Genomic DNA, 25,563 nt, shown 5'->3' on the forward strand with positions numbered 1-25,563 from the left:
AAACTATACTGTTAAACATTTCATAGTATGAAAGTAAAAATATAGCAGAATCTAATTTTCTTTCCAAATCTTACAACTTAAGAATATTTTTAAGGCACAAATGTACTTAATTAACACAGTTAAAGGAATTGTTTTAAGGCTACAGTACAGAAGTAATTTGAGTAACGAGCAATTTACTTCAACAGAATTGTGCTAGAATACATTTGTACCTAAAGATTTGGTAACAGAAGTGCTTTGCAAGAGCAATTTACAAAGATTAAATTTTTTTAAACGGAAGAACACAAATTGTATTTATAAAATAGAGCCTTGGGGCCTTTAGCAATAATAAAGGAGAATGAATGAAAGATACTATGAAAATATACTTGAATATCTTTCATATTCTACAATAAAGCATTAGTTCTGCATTAGTAACAGTATAATACTGTGAATTTCTGCAGCTATTCTAGATTTCCATTAAGAATTTTAGGGCACTTGGGTGGCTCAGTGGGTTAAAGCCTCTGCCTTCAGCTCAGGTCATGAATCTCAAGGTCCTGGGATCGAGCCCCACATTGGGCTCTCTGCTCAGCAAGGAGCCTGCTTCCCCCTCTCTCTCTACCTGCCTCTCTACCTACTAGTGATGTGTGTGTGTGTGTGTGTGTGTGTGTGTGTGTGTGTGTGTGTAAAATAAATAAATAAATAAATAAATAAATCTTTTTTTTTTTTTAAAGGAATTTTATAAAAAAGGGGCACCTGGGTGGCTCAGTTGGTCAGGTGTCCAACACCTGATTTCAGACCAGGTCAGGGTCATGACAGTGAGCCCCACACTGGGCTCTGTGCTCAGTGAGAAGTCTGCTTGTCCCTTTCCCTCTGCTCCTCCCCCCAGGAATCTTAAATAAAATGTAAAATTAAGAGATTTTAAATGGGCTGTGGCCCAAAATACTTTTTAAAAGCCATAACTAGGGCGCCTGGGTGGCTCAGTAGGTTAAAGCCTCTGCCTTAGGCTCAGGTCATGATCCCAGGGTCCTGGGATGCAGCCCTGCATCAGGCTCTCTGCTCAGCGGGGAGCCTGCTTCCCTTCCTCTCTCTCTGCCTGCCTCTCTGCCTACTTGTGATCTCTGTCTGTTAAATAAATTAATTAATTAAATTAAATAAAAGCCATTACTATCTTTTTATATGTAAAACCTAACAGAAGAAAAATAATTTCTTTGGCATTCCTTCTCAATTTGGAGTATAAGTGAATTCAAATGTTCTTCCATATCTGGTATTTACTCTAGTAAGTGAATGTCCTTGTGTAAAAGCAAGATGATGCGTTCACTTCAAAAAGGTTGCTAATCAATACTTTGACCTGTCTTAATCCTGGTTTTGCTCTCACATAGAAAAGGGCCTGAATATTAAAATGTCTTAGTAATACAAATGAAATTTAATAAAAAATAAACGTTCTAGGAATCTAAAACAAATTTTGACATTAAGGCATACAATTTACTTCAATCTGCTTTATTCCATTTTAGCATTCAAAACGCCGAAGTCTGAAAATCTTTGAGAATGCTAAATTCGAATTAAGCAGGAGCTCTAACAACAACAAAATCTGCAGAGTAAAATAAACTATGGGAACATACATGCTCTCAGGAATACATAAAATGCAGATTCAGCTTTGCAAGTTATTTAATTTTTCTTAGCTTTCCAGTCTATCTTGAAAGGTTCTCTAACTTACATTAATTGCCTGAAGGTATACTGTTTAATATTTAAAGAAATTTTAATAAGACTGCCTGTAATACTCATTAAAAGCTTTATAATGACCAGTTTTTAAAGATTATTTTAACTGACTTTAAGCAAGCCATCTGGCAAACAATATTTCTAATAAAAATCAGCTACTACATTTGACAACAATATTAGCCCTTAACAAAATTTAAGACCTAACTGAAGAGAATTTTCAAATAGGAATATAAAAAGATTTAATAAGTCAGGACCTGTTTAAAAATCTTTTTCCATACTGTTAAAAAAAATTGAATTTACAGTTAGGATTAAATAAATGGACTTTTAGGCAACATTAACGTAAATGCTAAGCCATAAACATTAAGATCATAACATTAAAATCCTGTCACATACAGTATAATGTAATGCTTTTCAAAGGTTAAAAAGTGACCATTAGCACAAAAACCAAATCCCAAAACAGGAGAAAAAGTTCTATTAAGTAATACTTTTGCTTAAATTAGATCCAGAGAATAATTTTAGGATTTAAGCGTTCTAGACATATTTACAAATGCCAATATTATCTTTTTTATAGAATCTAACAGATGAACAAACATAGAAAAAGAAATAGAATGTGCTTTTTTATTTATTAGGGATTCAGGAAGATAAGAAATTTAATAAATACTTTCAATTAGTCAATAAGGACTAAAACATATAGTCATATTTTAACAAAGAAATTTAATGATTATAAAAAATTAAAGTAACAGAATTTTTAAAATTAGGAAACCAGGAATTCAAAACATGCTGATATTCTAGAGCAATCTGTTGTAATTAATTGTTCTAATGAATACAGTAAATTGCTAAGGATTATTTAACCACCATGTTACATGATCTAAATGGTGAAGAAAGTATGTGCAGTAATGACTTGCAGGTGAAGAAAACAGGAAGTAGTGGGGGCGGGGGAGGTCTCACAAAAACCAATATTAACTCCAGATTATACACAATGTACGTACAACATTGGCAGTTTCACATCTTGCTTCATGCTCCACTGAATTAAAGGGGAGCTTGGTGCCAACAGCAGCTCAATGAGGCAGCAAAACTTACTACTTTGAGGACTAAAAAAAATATGCAAGAGCAATTGCTATGCAAATCTAGCTAGCCTCAAAATTAAATCTAAAGACTGTATTAGATGCAATATTTTTAATGTTAAACTGTATTTTCATTTCATATCTAAGTTCTATATTTGCAATTAATTCAATTAATTGAACAAAGGAGAAGGGTTACCAAGGAAAGTGTGTTCCTCTTTGTATAAAATGATGGGGAAAAAACCTTTTAATAAAATAATTTTAACATCAATATTGACTAATTCATTCTTTAAAATTTTTAATTTCTCACAAGATAACGTCAAAAAAAAATGTGAAACACGTGTCATTTCAACTGTTAAAAGCCACAACTGACACTTAATAGTTTCAAGAAAAATTAATGGAAATTGCTAAGGAAAATACCGAATTCAATTTTATATGCTACTATCTTCTTAGAAACCAATTTATACTGCACTTATACAAAGTAGATAGGGTTTATGATAAGCATTTTCTACCTAAGCCTCATTAATGCCCTCTTACTTTTCCATTACTTTCTCACCTACTTCTAATTTAATTATCTTGCTTTCTCTTTTTATACCTGGTTAGCTAACTTCTGGCCAAAAGAAGAATAGAAAAATATACACATAAAACATTTACCCATGTACATCATAGAGAAACACCGTATCAACCAAAGAATTAAAGTTGTATGTTAACACAACATAGAAATTAATTACATGGACAGAAAAGGAAAAGGAAGAATGCAAATAGACTTTTCTGGAGAGGACCATTTCTACTGTGATTTTTTTTTTTGAAGATTTTATTTATTTATTTGTCAGAGTCAGCGAGCACAGGCAGACAGAGTGGCAGGCAGAGGCAGAGGGAGAAGCAGGCTCCTTGCTGGCTGAGATCATGACCTGAGCCGAAGGCAGCCGCTCAACCAACTGAGCCACCCAGGCATCCCCCTCTACTGTGATTTTAACAGTGTCACCCCAGCTTATAAGCATCAAGTAATATGTTGTCAAATCTGTGACACACTTCATAAACCTTAGTTATTATTATTTCTGTTATCTAACAATGGTGAGTTGTTACTTGGGGAGCTATCGGGAAACACAACTAACAAAACGCTGCCATTTCTTTGAAAATGGCATTTTCATTTTCTCATGCAAAAATATGAAACACAGTTCTCACAGAGTAACTACAATCACTACAAATTTCACCATGAAGCCAAAACATTTGAAAATGAGCTAGTGATAAGAAAGCCAGTATTAATCAGGAGAAAATTGCTCTGAAAACAATGAGTTTCAGTTAGTAACCTTAAAAACACATAAATAACCTATTAATAGCACACTGTCTTACATCAGTTATATTGCTCTTTCATCTGAAAATAAAACAGATATTGACAAAATGTTTTTTTTTAATGAAGGAACAGAAGCTGAATATACCAGCATTGAATATACCAGTAGAAATGCCACTTAAATGCCATTATCCAGCATAATAAATAGGAAAGATAAACTCTGAATGCACTTAGCATTAATACATACCAGTTCATCTAAAAAAGCCTGCTTATTCTTCCTTTTGAGAATCTGCTGCCGTTGTTCTTCTTTTTGTATGAACAGTCTTCTTTGTTCATTTTCCTGTCTTTCTACCTCTAAAGCTTCTTCCAATTCCTCCTGTTCCCGAGTCTAAAACAGAAATATTTATATACAACATGGAATAAATTTAGTAACCAAAATCAATCCTAACTACACTCTGACACTATCCTTTTTAGAAGCATAAAACATCTAGTCACTTACAGTTTAACAGAGCAGTATTTCTACTCTGAGGGAACTAGAGTTCATTTTATTTAATGTGGACATTGTACTGTCAAAGAGAATGACACTTAACATTTTTTTAAGATTTTTATTTATTTGTTTGACAGAGAGAGACACAGTGAGAAAGGGAACACAAGTAGGAGAGAGGGAGAGGGAGAAGCAGGCTTCCTGCTAAGCAGGGAGCCTGATGTGGGGCTCAATTCCAGGACTCTGGGATCATGACCTGAGCTGAAGGCAGGTGCTTAAGGACTGACCCACCCAGGCACCTTACATCTACCATTAAACAAACACCTAAACAAGTACACTGCACCCAGCTGCAGGAATGTGCTTAACAATGGATTTATTTATTTATAACTATTACAGATAGTTTCAAGTCATTCATTTTATTTATTTAAAGAATTTATTTATTTGACAGAGAGAGATCACAAAGTAGGCAGAGAGGCAGGCAGAGAGAGAGAGGAGGAAGCAGACTCCCTGCCGAGCAGAGAGCCCGATGCAGGACTCGATCCCAGGATCCTGAGATCATGACCTGAGCTGAAGGCAGAGGCTTAACCCACTGAGCCACCCAGGTACCTTCAAGTCATTCATTTTAGAAGATTTAACAAGAAAAACAAAACCAAAAACCCAACAAAACAACAAAGAGACAATCTATATACAGAGCTACTAATTGAAACACTCCATCAAAAAGACTGGCTGATTTAATAAGAAATAATTTCTAAAACATTCCAGATAATGAAAACTTATCACTGTATTGAACTTCTTTTTCCCAAGCTGAAATATAAGTCTTCATGAGGCTAGAGTTTCAAATAGCATTCATTTAAGGGAAGTTGTAAGAAACTGAAGTTATTTTTTAAGATAAGCATATAAATTTGTGCACTGAAAAAGTCAAAATTCAAAGCTAATATGAATGAACCACAGTTCTACTCATTCTCCTTTTATGGAATTCCTCAGAAATATGAAATAATTCCAGGCTCTGAAGTTTATTCCAACTCTAAGTCATACTTCAAAGCAATAATATACCTAGCCTTTGCTCTTTAATTCTTTTTTTTTTTTTTTAAGATTTTATTTATTCATTTGACAGAGAGAGAGATCACAAGCAGGCAGGGAGGCAGTCAGAGAGAGAGGAGGAAGCAGGCCCTCCGCGGAGCAGAGAGCCCGATGCGGGGCTCGATCCCAGGATCCCGGGATCATGACCTGAGCTGAAGGCAGAGGCTTTAACCCACTGAGCCACCCAAGCGCCCCCTCTTTAATTCTTATGAATGAAAAATACAGTAAAATCTAAATGGCTTTATTTTAAAGCTCTTTTTTTTTAATTTGACAGAACACAGAAATTATGGCACCTCAAGAAAATATAAAACGGAGGAAGACAACATAATAGGTTTGAGCATCACGAATATATGAATAACAAAGACCTCAAAGAAAAATATATTTTTATATAAATAATATATAAAACCCTCTATTAGATTTTTTTCAATTCACACATTAGATAAACAAAGTTCTCAAACAAAAAGATGTTTTACCTACAATTTAAACTCATTACTAGACCCAAAATTCAGTTTAGCATCTGGTCTCCCAAAGTCATACTCCTATATTCCTTATGTCCACTAAGTACACACCTACATCTTAGTCAACTCCATTTAAAACCATAAATTCATCTCTGTTTACTCCCTCTCTGCTCCCCATCCTCATTCCCCTTAAATCAGTTGCTACATCCTATTAGCATCTCTCCCTATAATTTTACAAACTTTTCCTCCTATATTGGCAAGGTTGCTACTCTAACTCAGTAGAAAAGAGAATTCAAACTTGATATAGAATAATTAGTAGGAATAAATGTAAAAGGTTAGGGGCTGAGATATGTGAGTTGGAAAAGTAAACTACTTGACTGGAGACATATGAGCAGAAAAAGATAAGCCTTATAGTAAAATAGTGACATATAATCAATTAAGAGTAACAAGTGTTAAAGAGAGTACAGTGAAAACAGAATTGATAGAGGGTAAACTCTCCTTGCAGTGATAAAGGACACACAGAGAAAGAAAAGATTTCATACACAGTATTGTGGGTTAAATGTATCCCCCCAAAATACATGTTGAAGTCTTAACCCCTCGTACCCATAAATGTGACCTTATTTGGAAATAGGGTCTTTGCAGATGTAATCAAGTTAAAAAGGGATCACACTAGAAACATGGAGAGACACACAAAGGAGAAGGTCATGTGAAGACAATGGTACAGATCAAAGAGGCACTGAAGATTGCTGACAACCACCAGGCACTAGAAGAGGCAAGGAAGGAGTCTTCCCTAGAGCATTTAGAGAAAGAATGACCTTGATGACACCTTAATTTCAGACTTGTAGACTCTAGAACTATAATAAATTCCTATTGTTATAAGTCATCCAGTTTTTAGTAATTTGTTACAGCAGCCCTAGGAAACCTAAGAGGTTGAGCTAAGACTTCAAACAGTAGGTATTTCCCCATTGGAGAGTGGACAGCTATTCAGGCAGAGAAAACAAAGGTGCAAAGACATGAATAAAGCTGGAATGCGTGGTATGGCCAAGTCATGAAGTATGGGGGTGGGGAAAAGTTCTAGGTAAAACTGAAAAGGCAAGCAGTGGGCAGATCATGCAGGGTCCTCATGCCATACTAAGGCAACTAGAGCCGTACTAAGATAATCAGGACGACATTAAGGAAATTTGAGGGATAACTTTAGAAAGACAACTAGATGCAGTAAAGTATACAAATCAATCGGGTCATGACTGAAGACAGGAAAACCAGTTAGAAAAACATTTTAATAACCTAGACAAGAAATGATGAGAGCCCTAAATAAGGTAATAATAATAGAAATGCAGGGGGAACCAGAATTGAAAAATGATGAGGAGAGACCATCAACAGTATAGGAAGAGAGACCATATATGGCTTGAATACTTGGATAAAGAACATAATAGTAAAAACAAGAGGTAAAGACTTAAAAATTCAGCTCTGGAATGCTGAATTAAAAGTGCCTATAATACATCAAGAAATAAATACTATTAACTATTTATACATATATGTCTATATCGCATAGTATAGTATATTGCATAATATAATGTTTTTCAAGAGAAATATATGTTTTTCAAGAGAAAAACAATATGCTACAGAAACATTTGAGAGTAATTAGTTTAAAGGGGTAATTCATAAAGAGAAGCCCTGAAAGGAACTACGTTTTAGAGTCAGGAAGGAAAGCTAAGCCTCTTTAAGAAGATGAAAGGGGAAGGTGACAGCAGCATGATGAGGAAATCAAGTGGTCCCATGGAAGTTAAGGTACAGGGTTTCCGTATCAAGGGAGAAGACTACACCAAACGCTACCAATAGGCCAAATGAGATTCAGACCAACAGTCTATCATTTCTAACAATGAGACACTGGTAGCCTCAATTTTCTCACTGAAATAGAATATGTGAGCATCTTGGACATAGTAGGCCTCAATAAATATTGATTAGCTATCTAGCCAGCTGAATGAATAACTGGAAGAACAGCCATCAGTAAAAATCAAACACTGTGGGGACAATGAAGAATGTACTGGACTGAGAGAGGGAAGCATGTTTAAAACTAAAGATCTTTGTGTGTTCTTCCTAATGATACTACCTTACCCAATCAACCTCCCTTGCTTTCACCTCCCACTCCTACTCCATCAGTTGGACTTGCTATTTTAAACTCAAACTATCTCTCCAATTCATCCCCACCTCTCCATTTCTTGTCTAAGTCACCTCTAAATTCACCAACATGACTGCAATAACTTCCCACTGGTTTCCCAAACTCAAGCTTGATTCTCTCAAATTCAGCCTCCACCAAACCACTATATTTATACTAACACAGACAATACCTTATAACCACTTGGTTTAAAACCCTTCAGTGACAATCATCCACAGACACGTTTTTATAACATTACTCCAAGGAATCTTGGAACTCCCTGATAAGAAGCCTAAGGTACACTACAGAAGAGATTGAACAGATAGAAATTCAGCTTCTCTCTTCCCATTATCACTTTAACAAAAGTATTCCAAGCAAGCTTTCATTTGAAGAAAAGCTTCACCTATTAAAACATAAAAACAATGGGACACCTGGGTAACTCAGTTAAGTGTCTTGACTCTTGATTTCAGTCATGATCTCAGGGTTTCGGGATCAAGCCCCATGGTGGAGTCTACTTAGAATTCTCCCTCTCCCTCTTCCTCTGCCCCTCCTTCCACTTTACTCTTTCCCTCTACACACACACACACTAACCAGTCTAACTACGTAAGCCAAAATTACTTTCCATGATAAATTTCCTTATGTGACCTATGCCCTTTCTACTTCTCCAACTTCAACTCTCTCTCTCTACTGAACTTCAGCAATATAAAGCTACTAAAACCTCTCAGAACTCTGATTATCCATGCCTTCTTGCCTTTGCTTATGATTTCTTTCTGCCTGGAATGTCCTTGTGCAGCATCCATATTTCCACCCTTGTCCCATCTTCTTCACTTTGTTAAGTTCTACTTGTCCTTTAAGGCTCCCATTTAGGCATCATCTCACCTGGAATGCCTTTCCCAATACTCTCAGAATGGATTAGGTATTCCTCCTCTATACTCCTATAATAACAAGCAACAGCATTTTCCACATGCTTATGACATTGTATTGAAATTACCTGGCTTCTTATTCATCTTTCTGTATAATATGCTTAGCAGATGTTCAACAAATTTATTGAACTGATTTTATTTTGCTAAACTGACAGACATTCTACACAGCAATCTCTGCTGCTCATGAGAATCTAGAAAACTGAAAATAAAAATTAAGATAATTTTAAGTAACAAGTGTTTTCCAGAATGTGGAGAAAAAGGAACTCTTCTGCACTACTAGTGGAAATGTAAACTGGAATAGCCACTGTGGAAAATGATACGCAAGTTCCTCAAAAAATTAAAAATAGAAATACCGTATGGTCCAGTAATTCCACTGCTGTATATTTACCCAAATAAAATGAAATACTAATTCAAAAAGATATATGCACCCCTATATTTATTGCAGCATTTATTGCAGCCAAGATATGGCTATTCTAAATAGGCAACCCAAGTGTCCACTTAAGGTTGAATGGATAAAAAAGATGTAGTGTACCTACACAACCCGCCCCCCACATACACACATACACACACAGAGGGATATTACTCAGTCACAAAGAAAGGATAAGATCTTGTGATATGCAACAACACAGATGGACCTAGAGGGTATTCTAAGTGAAGTAAGTCAGAAGTCAAAGAAAGACAAATATCACAATTTCACCTATATATGAAATCTAAAAAACAAAACAAATTAATAAACAAACAAAAAGCAGAAACAGACCCATAAACACAGAGAACAAACTGGTAGCTGCCAGTGGGGCAAGGGGTCGGGGGGGACAGGCAAAATGGGTGAAGGGGAGTAGAAGATACAAGCTTCCAGTTATGGAATGAATAAACTAAGAGATAAAAGGTACAGCATAGAGAATACAGTCAATGGTATTATAATAGTGCTGTATGGTGACAGAAGACAGCTACACTTGTGATGAGAATAACATATAGTATACGCTTGTTGAATCGTTATATTGTATACTGGAAACTACGGTAACAATTTGTGTCAACTATAGTTCAATTAATAAATAAGTAAAATAGACTAAATATTAAGGTAATCTTCACTAAGACTCTATTTCAAGATTAGATCACATTCAGTTTCTCCATACTCACAATGACTGATGATAGGTACCGCCTCCATGAAACAAGTAAGATCTCCTTAGCAGAAAACTCAGTAATAGTTTCTCTATACCAAAAATGAATCACTTTATATGACTAATCATGCAAAAGACTTTTTTTTCTTCTTTCATACAACTTTGATGTTTTTAGAACAGTGAGACTTCAACATTCACAGAGACATGAAAAGCAAGTTGCTATCTTATCTTAGCAGACATCAGCCATATAAGTTAGTCCATGCTTCTTGGGCCACAAGAGAGCTAAGCTCTATTCAGTGATACCACAGTTACTGATATAGGCCAACTAGCACTGTCTTAAAAAATGTAGTCCTATGTCTGTGTCTGTGCCAATACCAAATAGTTGGGTCAGTATCACTAGTAGGTATAACATTCTGCACAGAATGATCAGTCAATAAATGTTAATGAGTTACTAACCAAATCACTTAGTTAAAACATAGCTAGGTATTATAATTAATAAAAAGAATAAAAGCAGCTCAAATATTCCCACTGAAATATAGTATTTGTTTTATTCAATAACCTACAGTTTTCAGATAATTAGAAATTTCTGCCTTAAAATAAATAGCTAGACTGAAATTAGATTATTCTTTCACAGCAATTCTTAGTATTTCCTAGCTTAAAATGCTGAATGAAAAAAGTATTCACTTGAAAGGAACCTCCTTCTACTAATGAGTTAAGTGGGGCTAGTGCAACAAGTTACCTATTATCTACTTTGAACGTATTTTCTAATGTACCCAGAGAAGGCTACTGGGCAAAGAAAGTCATTTTTATGGCACACTGATCCTCTCAGAAATGAGACACCTTTCTAAGAAAGTCACTGGGTATGAATGGAAGGAGAATGTAGTGTCAATTCCTTGAGAGCTTTATGGCAGGAAAGAAGTACCTAAATGATAACACTCCTAAGACTATAAGGAGAAAGTCTTTCTAAACACAAAATGAAAACACAAGCTATGTGATCCAGATACGACTTTATCATTTTGATTAACAATCACAAATTCCTGATAAAGTACCTCAAAAATAAGTACTTCTGCTTTCCTCCAAAACTAGAAAGACAAGTATTAAAGAAGTAACAGCTAAATTGTTTAAGACAAATCTCTGCATACACACAGTTCTTCCTTTAGAGAATATATTTTAATAATGCCATCAAAGTTATTATAGCTACAGTGTGCCTCCTATCTATGTGCCTATATACATACACAGTATTTCTGATCTGGATTTCAGCTAAATTCTTTGTAAATTTAACTCATTCTAGAGGAAGATAGCTTTTCAGGGATCATATGGATGCATTCATTTCTAATAAAAAAGAAGAAAATACTTAGCAACCAACCAGCTTTAACTTATTTTTCTGAATGACATCTTTATTTTCCTTCTGGTACATCTCCATTTTCTTTTTGGTGTTGTCCAAATCCACATTGTTGGTCAAGTTGAAAACTGCATGAGATAGGAAACAATGACATAAAATATAGTTTTAATACAAATCCTGAGTAGATAAAAAAAATTCATCAGAGTGACTTAATTCTTCAGATTACTACTTACAGCTCTTTTTATATTCTTTTACCTACTGGCTATTTTAGAGGCTTATTCTAGTTCAGCAACTGTTTTCAAAGCCAACTGTAAGACTGTCAGACTACCACACAGAATATCTAAACCTTTAAGTCACCCCCCAGAAAACCTAAGATATATGCTTGACATAATCATATTAGATTTGATTTTTAAAGGACCCAGTCTAACTTTAAAAGCATATAAAAGATTACTTAAGTTTAAATAAAAAGAGTAAGTCTGTAATCTACTACACTGGTCAGAATCATACTGAAAAGAATCTGTGCTCCACAAACAGAAAAATTATCCAAAAGAATAAAAAATATTATACATTTGTATAATTTACAGCAAAAAAGACAAGTTTCTTTTAAGGTTTTATTTATTTATTTGAGAGAGAAAGAGAACACAAGCAGGGGTAAGGAGAGAAGGAGACTCCCCACTGACCAGTGCTCAATCCCAGGATCCTGGGATCACAACCTGAGCCAAAGGCACACACTTAACCAACTGAGCTACCCAGGTACCCCCAGAAAAACAAGTTTTATTCACATTCCAGTAGTCTCCAACATGGCTGGACACAAGCCTGAATTATTTCCCACATAGTCTAGAATAGAGTATAGCTTAACTAATACAGCTTAACTAGTAAAGAATAAACTGGCACCCAAATTTAAGACTGAAATAATTTCATAAGAGAAGCCACTGAGGTATGTTCAAAAAAGTGATAGGCTTTCAATGAGATAGAATTTTTTACAATTTTTAATTTTTAATACTTTTATATTTTTTACATAATTCTGACTCAAAATAATGCCTTACTCCCTTCTAAGTTTACATATATAAATTAGTCACTATGATACTCTGAATAACAACCAAAAGCACTTCTATTGGTATATACAAATTCATATTATAAATACTAACCCATTACCCTATCCTTTACAGTGTTTACATCAACCTAAGGAAAAATCTGTATCATTCCCTATGCTGTACCTTATATCCCTGTGACTTATTCATTCCATAACTCAAAGACTGTATTCCTACTCCCCTTCACCGATGTTGTGAATTTCCTCTGGCAATAATCAGTTTGTTCTCTATATTTATAGGTCTGATTCCACTTTGTTTATTCATTTATTTGTTTTTTAGATTCCACATACAAGTGAAATCAGATGGTATGTCTCCTAAGGCAAGTGAAACAAAAGCCAAAATATAGCATTGGGACTATATCAAAACAAAAACTTTTTTGGACAGTGAAGAAAACCATCAACAGAACAAAAGGGCAACCTGCTGAATGAAAGAAGATATCTGCAAATGATATATCTGATAAGGAGTAATACAAGTAATTTATAAAGAACTGATACAACTCAACACCAAAAACACAAATAATCTGATTAAAAAGCAGAGGACCTGAATAAACAGTTTTCCAAGGAAGACATACAAATGGCCAACAGATACCTGAAAAGATCCTCAATATCACCAATCATCAGGAAAATGCAAATCAATACCACAATGAGATATCACCTTACACCTGTAAGAATGGCTAAAATCAAAAGAGAGATAATAAATATTGGCAAAGATACATTGAAAAAGGAACCCTCATCCACTGTTGGTGGGAATGTAAATTAATATAGTAATTATGGAAGACAATATGAAGGTTCTTCACAAAAGTAAAGCAGAAATACCACATGATCCAGTAATTCCACTACTGGGTATTTACCAAAGAAAACAAAAACACTATCAAAAAGATATATGCACCCCTATGTTTATTGCAGCATCATTTACAATAGCCAAGATATGGAAGCAACTCAAATGTCCATCAATAAAGGAATGGATACAGAAGATATGGCATATACAGACAATGGAATATTAGCCGTAAAAAAAAGATGAGATCTTGTCATTTGCAACAACATGGATGGACCTGGAAAGTATTACACTAAGTAAAATAAGCCAGACAGAGAAAGTCAAATAGTTCCTAGACTTTTGAATTATAGAGGCTTATAGCTCTGAAAAGTAACATTGGGAACCCAACATAGGGTTACCTTTTTTTGTTGAGTAAAGCATCAAACATACTCTAAAGACCAATCTGATCCTCAAAAGGCCAAAGGACTTCAGAACATCAACTTATCATAATCACTGTTAAAAACCCAGGCTCACCTACATGTGTAGAAAAAAACAGAACCAATCATCAATTCTATTATATGCAATTTGAAAACTCTGGGAGAAATGAGGGAAACTGAGAAACAACAGCCCTCTAGCTACCTCTCCAGCTTTTTTACCACAAAGTAGAAAAGAAAATAGTAATTGTGGTAAACCAGGAATCTGGTTAATATGCAACGTAAGGCACTCTGCATAAATCCCACTCTGGCCCCCAGAAAAAACTAAGGAGGCGGCTCAAAACTACCAACTGCCCTTAGAAAGTCAACTGTGACCCACTTGTAAATGCAGTGTGATTCTGCTATCCTTGCCAATCACTCACAATTGACTCCTTGTATTTAACAGGTCATCTATTGAGACACCAAATCCAATCATCTTTTTTTTTACTTTATTAATTTTTTAAATAAACATATAATGTATTTTTATCCCCAGGGGTACAGGTCTGTGAATCGCCAGGTGTACACACTTCACAGCACTCACCATAGCACATACCCTCCCCAATGTCCATAACCCCACCCCCCCTCTCCCTACCCCCCCCCGTTTGTTTTGTCAGATTAAGAGTCACTTATGGTTTGTTACCCTCCTGATCCCATCTTGTTTCATTTATTCTTTTCCTACTCCCCAAACCCCCCACGCTGCATCTCCACTTCCTTATATCAGGGAGATCATATGATAGTTGTCTTTCTCCGCCAATCATCTTTTATAACTTCTATCATCCTCAGTATCTATGCCCACTTAACAATATCGATCACTTATTTTGCCTTAGGCACTTTCTTCTCTTGACTAATTTAATACATTCTCCTGATCTGTCTCCTACTACTCCAACTATTCCTTCCTGTTTCCATCTCTGGTTCTTCGTAGTCTCTACGTAATCTGTATGATTCTGGTTTTTGCCCTCTTTCCTTCCCTCTCTATTCCTTGGGCAATCTCATCACTTTCCATAGTTTCAACCAAATAAATGCCAGGAAATTCTGACACTATTTCAAAGTGCATTTCAGAAAGCCAAACACATAATTATCTCCAAATTTGTTCCTCCTTGTTATAATCTGTTATAATGATTATCATACTAAGACACCAAGATTTAACATCTTCATCTAACCCCCTCTCCTTTGCATTCTACAAACAACAGATGCTACCACCAAAATCTCTTTAAAGCTGCCCTTATTCTCAAAGTGCCCTGACAATATAACAAGCCAGATGGTATTTCTCCCAGATCATTTATAATAATCTCTGACCTAACTTCCTATCTCCAGAATCTTTGCATCTGATCCTACACTCTAACCCAATTCATAACATACAATGCTGTCACACTAATATTTCTGAAGCACACCTCTAATCACCTTGCACCTCTACCATCCTATAGTCCTCTCCTCCCTTCTGCCTTTCCCCCTTTTACTAGAAAAAAAAATCAAACACTTTTAGAATTCAGAACCCTTCACAATCTAGCTATAACTATTTTTCTCTCTTCTAAATAAAGACCTCTCCTGAAAGCAGACAGTCTGTATTTCCCAAATGTCCCCTACATTTCCTATTCCAGTTCCTTTGATCACACCATTCTGTCGGAATGCCTGATCCCCATTCTTACTACTGAAATTATACCCAATCTTTAAATGTCTGCCCCAAAACTACCTTTTCTATAAAATTCTCCCCAGCTTCCCTAACTAGAAAGAACTTCCTTCTCTTATAAATGCTGAAAACATTTACAGCTTATACAAAAATATCTTTCTACTACATATAATATGTATACACATACACAATGTTCTTTTTTTTTAAGATTTTATTTATTTATTTGACAAAAAGAGAAATCACAAGTAGGCAGAGAGGCAGTCAGAGAGAGAGGGGGAAGCAGGCTCCCCACTGAACAGAGAGCCCTGATGCGGGGCTCGATCCCAGGACCCCGAGACCACGACCCGAGCCAAAGGCAGAGGCCCAACCCATTGAGCCACCCAGGCATTCCCACAGCATTCTTTACTTACACTTTATCTTGCACTCAAAGACCGTATTTTATACAATCTCTGTATTACCCAGACATAAGGAAAAAAGTGAGGAAAGGAGACAAGAACTCAATGATTATTTATTCGAGTCCCAACACAGGTGCTGCGAGCATACAAAGAATTTCCTATTTTCAAAGACTAAAGATCTCTCATTAGGGAGATCACCCCAAACCACATAAACTTAAGTAATAATGTAGGACACTGTATGATCAAGTGACAACAGGGAAGAACTAAAATCACCCTGCTTCATGCATTAAATAATACCTAGCACTGTGCTAGCTGCTGAAGAAATATTTATTAAAGAAATAAACTGTCCTTCCTTTTAACCAATTAACCTTACTAAAACAAAGTACTGATTATGTCATTTAGTCACTCAGTTCACTCACTGCTTCTGCGCCCACAATGCCTTGAAAAAGGAAAATCTAATGCTTTTCCCTCTCTACTCTGAGTTCTGCAGATTCCTCAGAGCCTCTTCAAGAACCAGTGGGAAGACTAAGCAATTCCACCCAGAGAGGCTTTGCTTCATTTGTTTGCTTGAAGTGATCTCTTCAAAATTTTACTTGAAGAATACACTCTACACTGTGTACCAAGTATCTATGAAGTACATATGAAAGGCACTATGTCCAGCATCTGGCCTAAATACATCACTTAATCCTCCCAATAACCTTATGAGATAGGTACTTCTATTATTCACTTTACAGATAAGGTTTAAAGACATTAAACACCTACACCCAAGTTATACAGCCAGTAAATGTTGTAACCAGGATTTTAACACAGACTATCTGATTCCAAAGCCTGAACTTCTACCTACAATACTAGTTGTATGGTTCCTCTCAATGCCAGAAAAACACTGCTAGCACAGTTCAGCTCTTCTTCTGCACCTGCACAGGCTCCACACTTACCTACTTCCAAGCTGTGATCATATTGCTCCCAGAGTACCCATATCTTAGTACCAACCTCAACCCAGAACTATGGATATCCATATCTGCCTCAGCACTCTATATCCCGTTTAAGCACCAACTCTTCTTTATAACTCACTTTGCAGGTACAATCTCTCCAACCCTGAATGCCCACAATATATTGTTTAATATCACACTGGTGGCACTTACCCATTTTCTACCCTATAAAATTATTTTCAATGTACATATCTATTTGACCTAACAGAGTATCAACTGAGGGCAGATTCTAGGTCTGATTCATCTCTATCACTCCCAACACTTCAATAAAAAATTTCCAGTACATACCCATTAAAATGACCAAAATCCAGTATACTGACAACAACAAATGTGGAGGAACAAGAACTCTTGCTCATTCCAACAGGAATACAAAATGACAGAACGCTTTGGAAGACAGTGTCTTACTTACAAAATTAAACATACTCTTACCATTTTATCCAACAATCACACTCCTTGGTATTAATCCAAAGGACCTAAAAACTGTCCACACAAAACCTATATACAAATGTTTATAGCAGCTTTATTCACAATTGCCAAAGCATGGAAGCAACCAACATGTCCTTCAATAGGTTAATGGATAAACTGTGGTACATCCAGACAATGAAATATTATTCAGCACTAAAATGAAATGAGTTATCAAATCATGAAAAGACAAGGAGGAACCATAAATGCGTTATTTCTGCTAAGTCAAAACCGATTTGAGAAGGCTACATACTGTATGATTCCAACTACATGACAGTCTAAAAAAAGGTAAATCTACAAAAACAGAAAAAGATCAATGGTTGCCAGAAGTTAGGGGAGGAAGAAGAGACAAAAAGGCAGAGCACAGAGGAATTTTAAGGCAGTAAAACTATTCTGTACAATACCATAAGGGTGGATACGTGTCATTATATATTTGTTCAAACCCATAAAACGTACAACATGTACAACACTCATATAAACTATGGTCTTTGAACAATAATGATATGTTAATACAGGCTCATCAATTATAACAAATTTACCACTCTGGTGGGGGGATGCTGATAGCAGGGAAGTCTGTGCATGTGTGGGATAGAAGGTATATGGAACTCTGTACTTTCCACTTAATTTTGCTAGGACTCTAAAACTGCTCTAAAAAGTGAAGTCTTTTTTTTTTTTTTAAAGATTTTATTTATTTATTTGACAGAGAGAGATCACAAAGCAGGCAGAGAGGCAGGCAGAGAGAGAGGAGGAAGCAGGCTCCCTGCTGAGCAGAGAGCCCGATGCGGAGCTCGATCCTAGGACCCTGAGATCATGACCCAAGCCGAAGGCAGCGGCTTAACCCACTGAGCCACCCAGGCACCCCCAAAGTGAAGTCTTTTAAAAAGCTCTAGTAAGAGCTCAAGAAATACTTGTGGAATTACCACAAGAGGAAAAAATAAATAAACTAATGCTAATGTTTATAATTACCTTTATAATTACAGATTAAAATGGACTTTATAATTACAGAATTGAATATAATTACAGAATTGAATTCTATAGAATGGCAAAGCAAATGGATACAAAGTACAAGAAAAAAATTATCTTGGTTTCTTTTGGTTATAAATCTGAGAAGTAAAGGTAATCAAACTGATATCCTATATTGAACTTTAATAGAATATTTAGACCAGTTAAAGAAAACACAAAGTTTATCAGCAAGCTGGACAGTGTACTACTGATCTAAGTTTTCTATTAAGTAGAACCCAGAAATAGGTAAAGTTGAAACCTAAGTGAAATTCATCTGTATACAATTTTCTCTCATGCTTATTAAAAACTTTATAATTAATCCCAATAAAACTGAAATAACCAATTTATTTCTTTTTTTTTTCATTTGGAAAGCCAAGGTAATAACAATAAAATTTATCATCATAAATAATAAATAATACATAAATCATAAATAATACAAATTGCTTCCCTTAAAAATAAGAAAAAATATTTTTTTTTTAAAGTAAAGTACTATCTTAAAAACTTTTCAGATGAAGCAAGCTTCATTCATGCCATAATGGTTCAGGTTGGTATAATAGTCTTGAAGAAAAAAGAATACAAGATAATTTTCTGTAACAATCATCTGCCCCTTTATCTGGCTGTTGGTATAGCTCAGATGTTGACCTGCCTTTAGTCAAGTATTAAAAGGCAACAAAAAACCTATTGTATTTTCTGAAAGATTTAATGTTATTTAAGTACAATTCTGAAGTCTTTTTGACATCCAGAATTTATAATTAGAGCCCTTAGGACTTTCTCACCCTTTCAAAATAAGCATACCCTGAACCAAAAGAATAATCTATTTATTATGAAACTAAGAACAAACCTTTGAGATAAGCCCTGGGGCCAAAAGGAAACAAGAATTTTTATGTTTAGATTGTCATAACCATAGAAAGGAGTTTATTGTTAATGCTGTAAGAAAGTTCATCTTCATGTGTGCCCCTTCTATTATAATTTTTATGCCATTATTCAAAATTATAGTATCTTAAAATTTTTATATTTGTGACATTGAAAGGATTCAAAATGAAATTTATTTAACCAAATGACCAATCCCCAACTTCTAAATCCTCAAACACTGACTCCTTAGCCTCTCTATCAACTCTATTCCTCTCACTCTAGGCTAAGCATCTTCAATAGCACCCTTTGCCCTTTATAACGGAGTTCAATCTTCTTTAAGGTCCTTCAAAATATGGCCCCAATCTACTTCTTTTTCTTTCATCTCCTACTGTTTCCCCAATTACCATCCCATGTTCTAGGCACGGACTAGTAACTACTCTGAGACTAGCAAGCACTTTCATGGGCTCTGAGAGTCAGAAAAACCTATGTTCAAAATTTGGCTCCATTATTTACTAGCAATGTAATCTAAGCTCCCTTTATCTCTTCTCCATATGCAAAATAAGGAATAAAAGTACCTCTCTGAGAGTTGTGAAAATTATGCAAGATAATATGAATACAGCATAGTCTGGCACTTAGCAGGTGCCCATTAAATTAACATTTTATACTTCTGATTAAGAGAGATAGCCAATACAGATATAATGGACAATGAATTAATCATCTTTGAAATCATGAATAAAACACAAAGCAGATAGCTACTGAAACAAGATTTTAAAAGGAAGTTTTATTTATACCATAACAATTAAAACAAATGCACACAACTAAGTGGTGCGGCCACACCCTAACAAAACTTAAAAGTGCTAAAACTAGTCTTTCCATCATTGCTTCACTCTCCACCCAACAAAACAATAAAAAATACTGCCTGTTCTCCAGCTTTTACCTTCTTGATTAATACTATACTACTGCATAAGATCACCAATTTTAACTCATCCCTGCCTGCTCTACATCACTACCTATATCAAATTGTCCTTGAATATTCTGTCTAAAACATCCCCTTTATCTACTCTACCCCCCTACACCCTACTCTCATTATATCCCTGTGACTAAAGTTAGCTCTCATTATTTCTTATCCAAATTGCTGTAATGGTCCCTTAAAAATGTTTCCCAAACTCAAAGCTCACCTGTCAATAATCCACATCACTACCACACTATCCTGCTGACTCACTATTGACCATAGAATAAATCTTACCCTGACAGCTCAGCTTGCAAAGCTCTCATTAACTCAGATCTAGTCTGTTTCTCAAGCCTCATTTCTAGTCATTCCCCATGTTCTAGTTACTTATAACATTACTTGCTAATTCTCTAATATTATATATATATATATATATATATATATATATATATATATATATATATCTGTAATTTTGTCTTTTGCTAGAAATGTTCTTCCATCCTCTTCCCACCTGGTAAACTCCTATTTCATCTTTTAAGGTCAAATTCAAATACGACTTCTTCTCTGATCAAACTATACTTCTATTTCCCAATGTTGAACTGTTATCAGTATTCCCATAACACTTTATAAATGCCTATACTACCTTCACGTTATATTATAGTTATTAGTTTACATAATTATTTTTCCTCTTTAGAGTCTGCCCTGCAAGTAAAGTAGTTCATATAAACAATATTTGCTGAAGTTCAGAAAATAAAGTCTAAGTCCAAGAGGCTAGACCCCAAACTTCATCAATATCTTCAAATACAATCAGAATGGCTCTTTAACCAGCATGATCAAGATTAGTAGCTGGGACACATGGGTGGTTCAGTTGTTAAATGTCTGCCTTCGGCTCAGGTAATGATCCCAGGGTCCTGGGATCAGGCCCTACATCAGGCTTCCTGCTTGGTGGGAAGCCTGCTTTTCCATCTCCTGCTTCCCCTGCTTGTGTTCCCTCTCTCACTGTCTCTCTCTCTTTCTCTGTCAAATAAATAAATAAAATCTTTAAAAAAAAATTAGTAGCTGATTACTTACAAAAGTCTGTTAAGGGAGGGCAACACACATACACAGTCCTTAAATACTTTAACTTAAAACATATATAGTAAGTATACAGTCCCTCTCTAACTTAATAACATACAGCCAATGTCTAGTCTTTAGTTTCTTTAACTGCATCTTTCTTATATAAACCATACTTGTCATCTATATTGTTCAGTTTCCATTTTCTAAAGCAGGAACCTTCATTTGTGTACTTTTTTCCCCCAACCATATAAACTACTTAATTAAATTACATAATTACAAGTATAAATAAATAAGGCCTGGTTACCAATGCAAACAACTCTCAGTATACAAATGAACTAAAGAGAAGTACAGAGATGAACTGAGGACATCTTCTAATGAACAAGGTTCATCGTGTATTCTTATGTTTTGGGCTTCAATCAGTGTATTTTATGGAAGGACTGGGAAATGTCAGTTACCCCAATACGTCAATTCAGTGGAGGTAGGTTAAGAAAGCTTCGACATAACTGCAACTGAAGACAGTCCTTCATGAATACACATGATAGCAGAATCACATTCAAATTAAATGCTCCAAGACAGTTTTCTTACCTGGTAAGGGAAGAATTACATATGGTACAGCTGTAATAGCCAGTCTTTCTCTTACCTGTCAATCCTGGCTCCTGCTTCTGGACATAAACATGGTCTTACCTATGGGTCCCCAGTTGTTCGTATCTTCCAATTAATTCATCCCATAGAAAAATATATATGTTTAAAAATAATGGCTCGAGGCACCTGGGTGGCTCAGTGGGTTAAGCCTCTGCTTTCAGCTCAGGTCATGATCTCAAGGTCCTCGGATCAAGCCCCGCATTGGGCTCTCTGCCCAACAGGGAGCCTGCTTCCCCCTCTCTCTCTGCCTGCCTCTCTGTCTGCTTGTGCTCTCTCTCTCTCTCTCTGTGTCAAGTAAATAAATAAAATCTTTAAAAAAATATAAAATAAAATAAATAAAAATAAAAATAATGGCTCAACCAGAACCTTATTCTAGAATCAAGACACCTGCCTCCCTTCCCCACCTTCTTTGTCCTTTGATTTCTTTAGAGTAACCATCCTACCCGCCTGCTTGGACTTGTAACCATGTTGTACACCTTGCTCTGTGACATCTATAATCTCCTTTCTCTCTATTGCCTGACCAGACTCTTAACTAATCGCATTACCTTTAGAATAAATGCGAGCTGGATTTCTTCCTGCTACTATCCAAGTGCCTGTCCTATACTTATTATTTATGTACAGCCAGAATTCTACACTTGCCCAGTTCTTAAAGAATTCTTTCAGTTTATCTTCTCAGTTGAGATCATAACTTTTCTACTTTGCCTTAGCACTCCCAATTCTACCATTCTACCACTTTTTCAACTAAAATCCAAGCCACTGATGGTTGCTAAGATTACAAATAAAGTGCAATCAATACAATTAGAATGAAAAAACAATGGCTCCAAGGCACTAAAAGATTCCACAAAAAGGTTAAGTTATATTCTGTACATGCTATTTGCTATGACATAATAAATGAACTTAGATATTTTAGAAAAGTTTCCATAACAGTTGAAATAAAAAAAGTCTCTGGATTTTTCTGTTAGTAAAGAAGTTAAAGGCATCAGAATATTCCATTTCTCTACATAAATCTTCTAATGAACAATCAATCTGTTATATTCATATTTTAAATATGAAACAACATAAATACAGCTTGGTTACCAGGTTTGAGAGAAGAAAAAAGATGATTTGTTTAATTCTCTAAGTCTCATTCTTATTTCCACAATCTGTAATTTCTGTATGATTTCCAAACCTGTATTGAGTAATAATAATTATGGCAGCTATAAAAAAATTAATTTTTAATTGATGTATAACAACTTCCAGGCTTTTTAACATCTGTGAAATCTTACATAAGAAAGTAAAAATAGGGGCACTTGGGTGGCTCAGTCGTTAAGCATCTGCCTTCAGCTCAGGACATGATCCCAGGGTCCTGAGATCGAGCCCAGCATTAGGCTCCCTGCTCTGTGGGAAGCCTGCTTCTCCCTCTCCCACTTCCCCTGTTGTGTTCCCTCTTTCACTGAGTCTCTCTCTGTCAAATAAATGAATAAAATCTTTAAAGAAAAAAAAAAGCAAAAATAATTCTTTCTTTTGATGAATGTATCCTTCGGACTAATCACAAAAGAAAGAAAAGGCGCTAAGATTACTCTAGCCTCTGATTCTAGAACAATACTAATAAAAGAATGCCACTTCAATAGTCAACTGCTTCTAACTATTTTCAAACTACTGTATGGACAGAGACATAAATGATAAAAAACATATGGCTTTAGTCATCATACACAGATAACAGAAATCCTATATTTTTTTAATTTTTTTTTTATAAACATATATTTTTTCCCCAGGGGTACAGGTCTGTGAATCGCCAGGTTTACACACTTCACCGCACTCACCATAGCACATACCCTCCCCAATGTCCATAATAACCCCACCCCCCCTCCCAACCCCCCCTCCCCCCAGCAACCCTCAGTTTGTTTTGTGAGATTAAGAGTCACTTATGGTTTATCTCCCTCCCAATCCCATCTTGCTTCATTTACTCTTCTCCTACGCCCTTAACCCCCATGTTGCATCTCCTCTCCCTCATATCAGGGAGATTATATGATAGTTGTCTTTCTCCAATTGACTTATTTCGCTAAGCATGATACCCTCTAGTTCCATCCACGTCGTCGCAAATGGCAATATTTCATTTCTTTTGATGGCTGCATAGTATTCCATTGTGTATATATACCACATCTTCTTTATCCATTCGTCTGTTGATGGACATCTAGGTTCTTTCCATAGTTTGGCTATTGTAGACATTGCTGCTATAAACATTCGGGTGCATGTGCCCCTTCGGATCACTACGTTTGTATCTTTAGGGTAAATACCCAGCAGTGCAATTGCTGGGTCATAGGGTAGTTCTATCAGAAATCCTATTTTTAAAAAATCTGTGTACTTTTTCCTTGTGTTTACTCTAATACTTCCTGAACATATAGATGATATATACAAATACAGCCTTTCTTCTCATCTATAAACTGATACTATTGCAGCACTTGGGTGGCTCAGTTGGTTAAGTGTCTTCCTTTAGTTCAGGTCATGATCGTGGGGTCCTGGGATCGAGCCCCGAGTCAGGCTCTCTGCTCAGCAGGGAACCTGCCTCTCCCTCTCTCTCTGCCACTCCCCTACTTGTGCTCTCTCTCTCTCAAATAAATAAATAAAATCTCAGGGGAATAAAAGTGATACTATTTTTCCTGAGACAAAACATTTATTACTTAAGTATGGCTTCAATTTAACAAACATGATTAAGTACAACAGAAAGTAAAGAGGTAAAACATCAGCTATCACAACAAAACTTATTAGAGATTTTGTGTGAGATGTTTATCTTTTAGGCATGTAAAAGATAAAAGCACACTGGGTATCATATCAAAAACACAAGCATCAAAAAACATACCAATTTCTTCCACTTCTTCCAGGAAATCATTATATTCTCTTAGACTAGGAAAGTCTTCTTCTCTTTTATTGTATCTTCAGTAGGAGAAAAAAATTCAACATATTACATATCTCTTGCTTTCAATATTATCTAATTGGTTTCTTTTTACATATTTTATTCATGATATATAGAAAAGGATAGTTGCTTACTGTGTAAAACACTGTTTTCTTGACACCATGTTTATAACTAGGCCAAGAATGTTGTTCTTAAATTCTTACGATTATAGAGAAGGAACAGAATTAAGAAACAATGATAAAATATGTTAAATCCTTCTAAAACTTAGGGAAAAGAAAGAAAAAGAAATTAGGGGCCAAATTTACTTCTTATAAATAGATTTGCTAATTTTCAGAAACCTAAAAATTAATTAAAAAAAAACCTTCCTATTTTTCATGACAATAATGGTCTGAAGAATACCAGATCAGAATACCGTAATGTCCTTGTGAAGAATAAGAAAATGACAAGGGATAAATAAAAATAAATAAATATAAAAGAGACTATCTAGGGCACCTGGGTGGCTCGGTCGATTAAGCACCTGCCTTCAGCTCAGGTCATGATCCCAGGACCTGCAACTGAGTCCCACATCGGGCTCCTTGCTGGGCGGGGAATCTGCTTCTCCCTCTACCCTACCTCCTGCTTGTGCTTTCTCTTTCTCTCTCTTAAGCTCTCTCTCACGCTCTCGCTCTCTCTCAAATAAATAAATAAAATCTTTAAGAAAGAAATAAAAAACAAAAGAGACTATTTCCCAGAAGCAATACATATGAGCAGCCTGGGACATCGATAAAGTAACACA

At 35.6% G+C, this 25,563-nt stretch overlaps 1 protein-coding gene across 1 annotated transcript in view; it reads right to left on the reverse strand.

Moving 5' to 3' along the window:
• The window catches only part of MNAT1 (MNAT1 component of CDK activating kinase), a 203,417-nt gene that overhangs the window by 118,018 nt on the left and 59,836 nt on the right, over positions 1 to 25,563 (reverse strand). Inside the window, exons 3-5 of the mRNA XM_032875259.1 lie at positions 24,735 to 24,808; positions 11,629 to 11,732; positions 4,292 to 4,432 (exon numbers count right to left, since the gene is read on the reverse strand). Of these exons, the coding sequence (XP_032731150.1) occupies positions 4,292 to 4,432; positions 11,629 to 11,732; positions 24,735 to 24,808 (319 nt within the window). The remainder of the gene's footprint in view (positions 1 to 4,291; positions 4,433 to 11,628; positions 11,733 to 24,734; positions 24,809 to 25,563) is intronic.

Source organism: Lontra canadensis, unplaced genomic scaffold (assembly GCF_010015895.1).
Source record: "Lontra canadensis isolate GAN:19392208 unplaced genomic scaffold, GSC_riverotter_1.0 scaffold55, whole genome shotgun sequence".
In the NCBI taxonomy this organism is placed as follows: Eukaryota; Metazoa; Chordata; class Mammalia; order Carnivora; family Mustelidae; genus Lontra; species Lontra canadensis.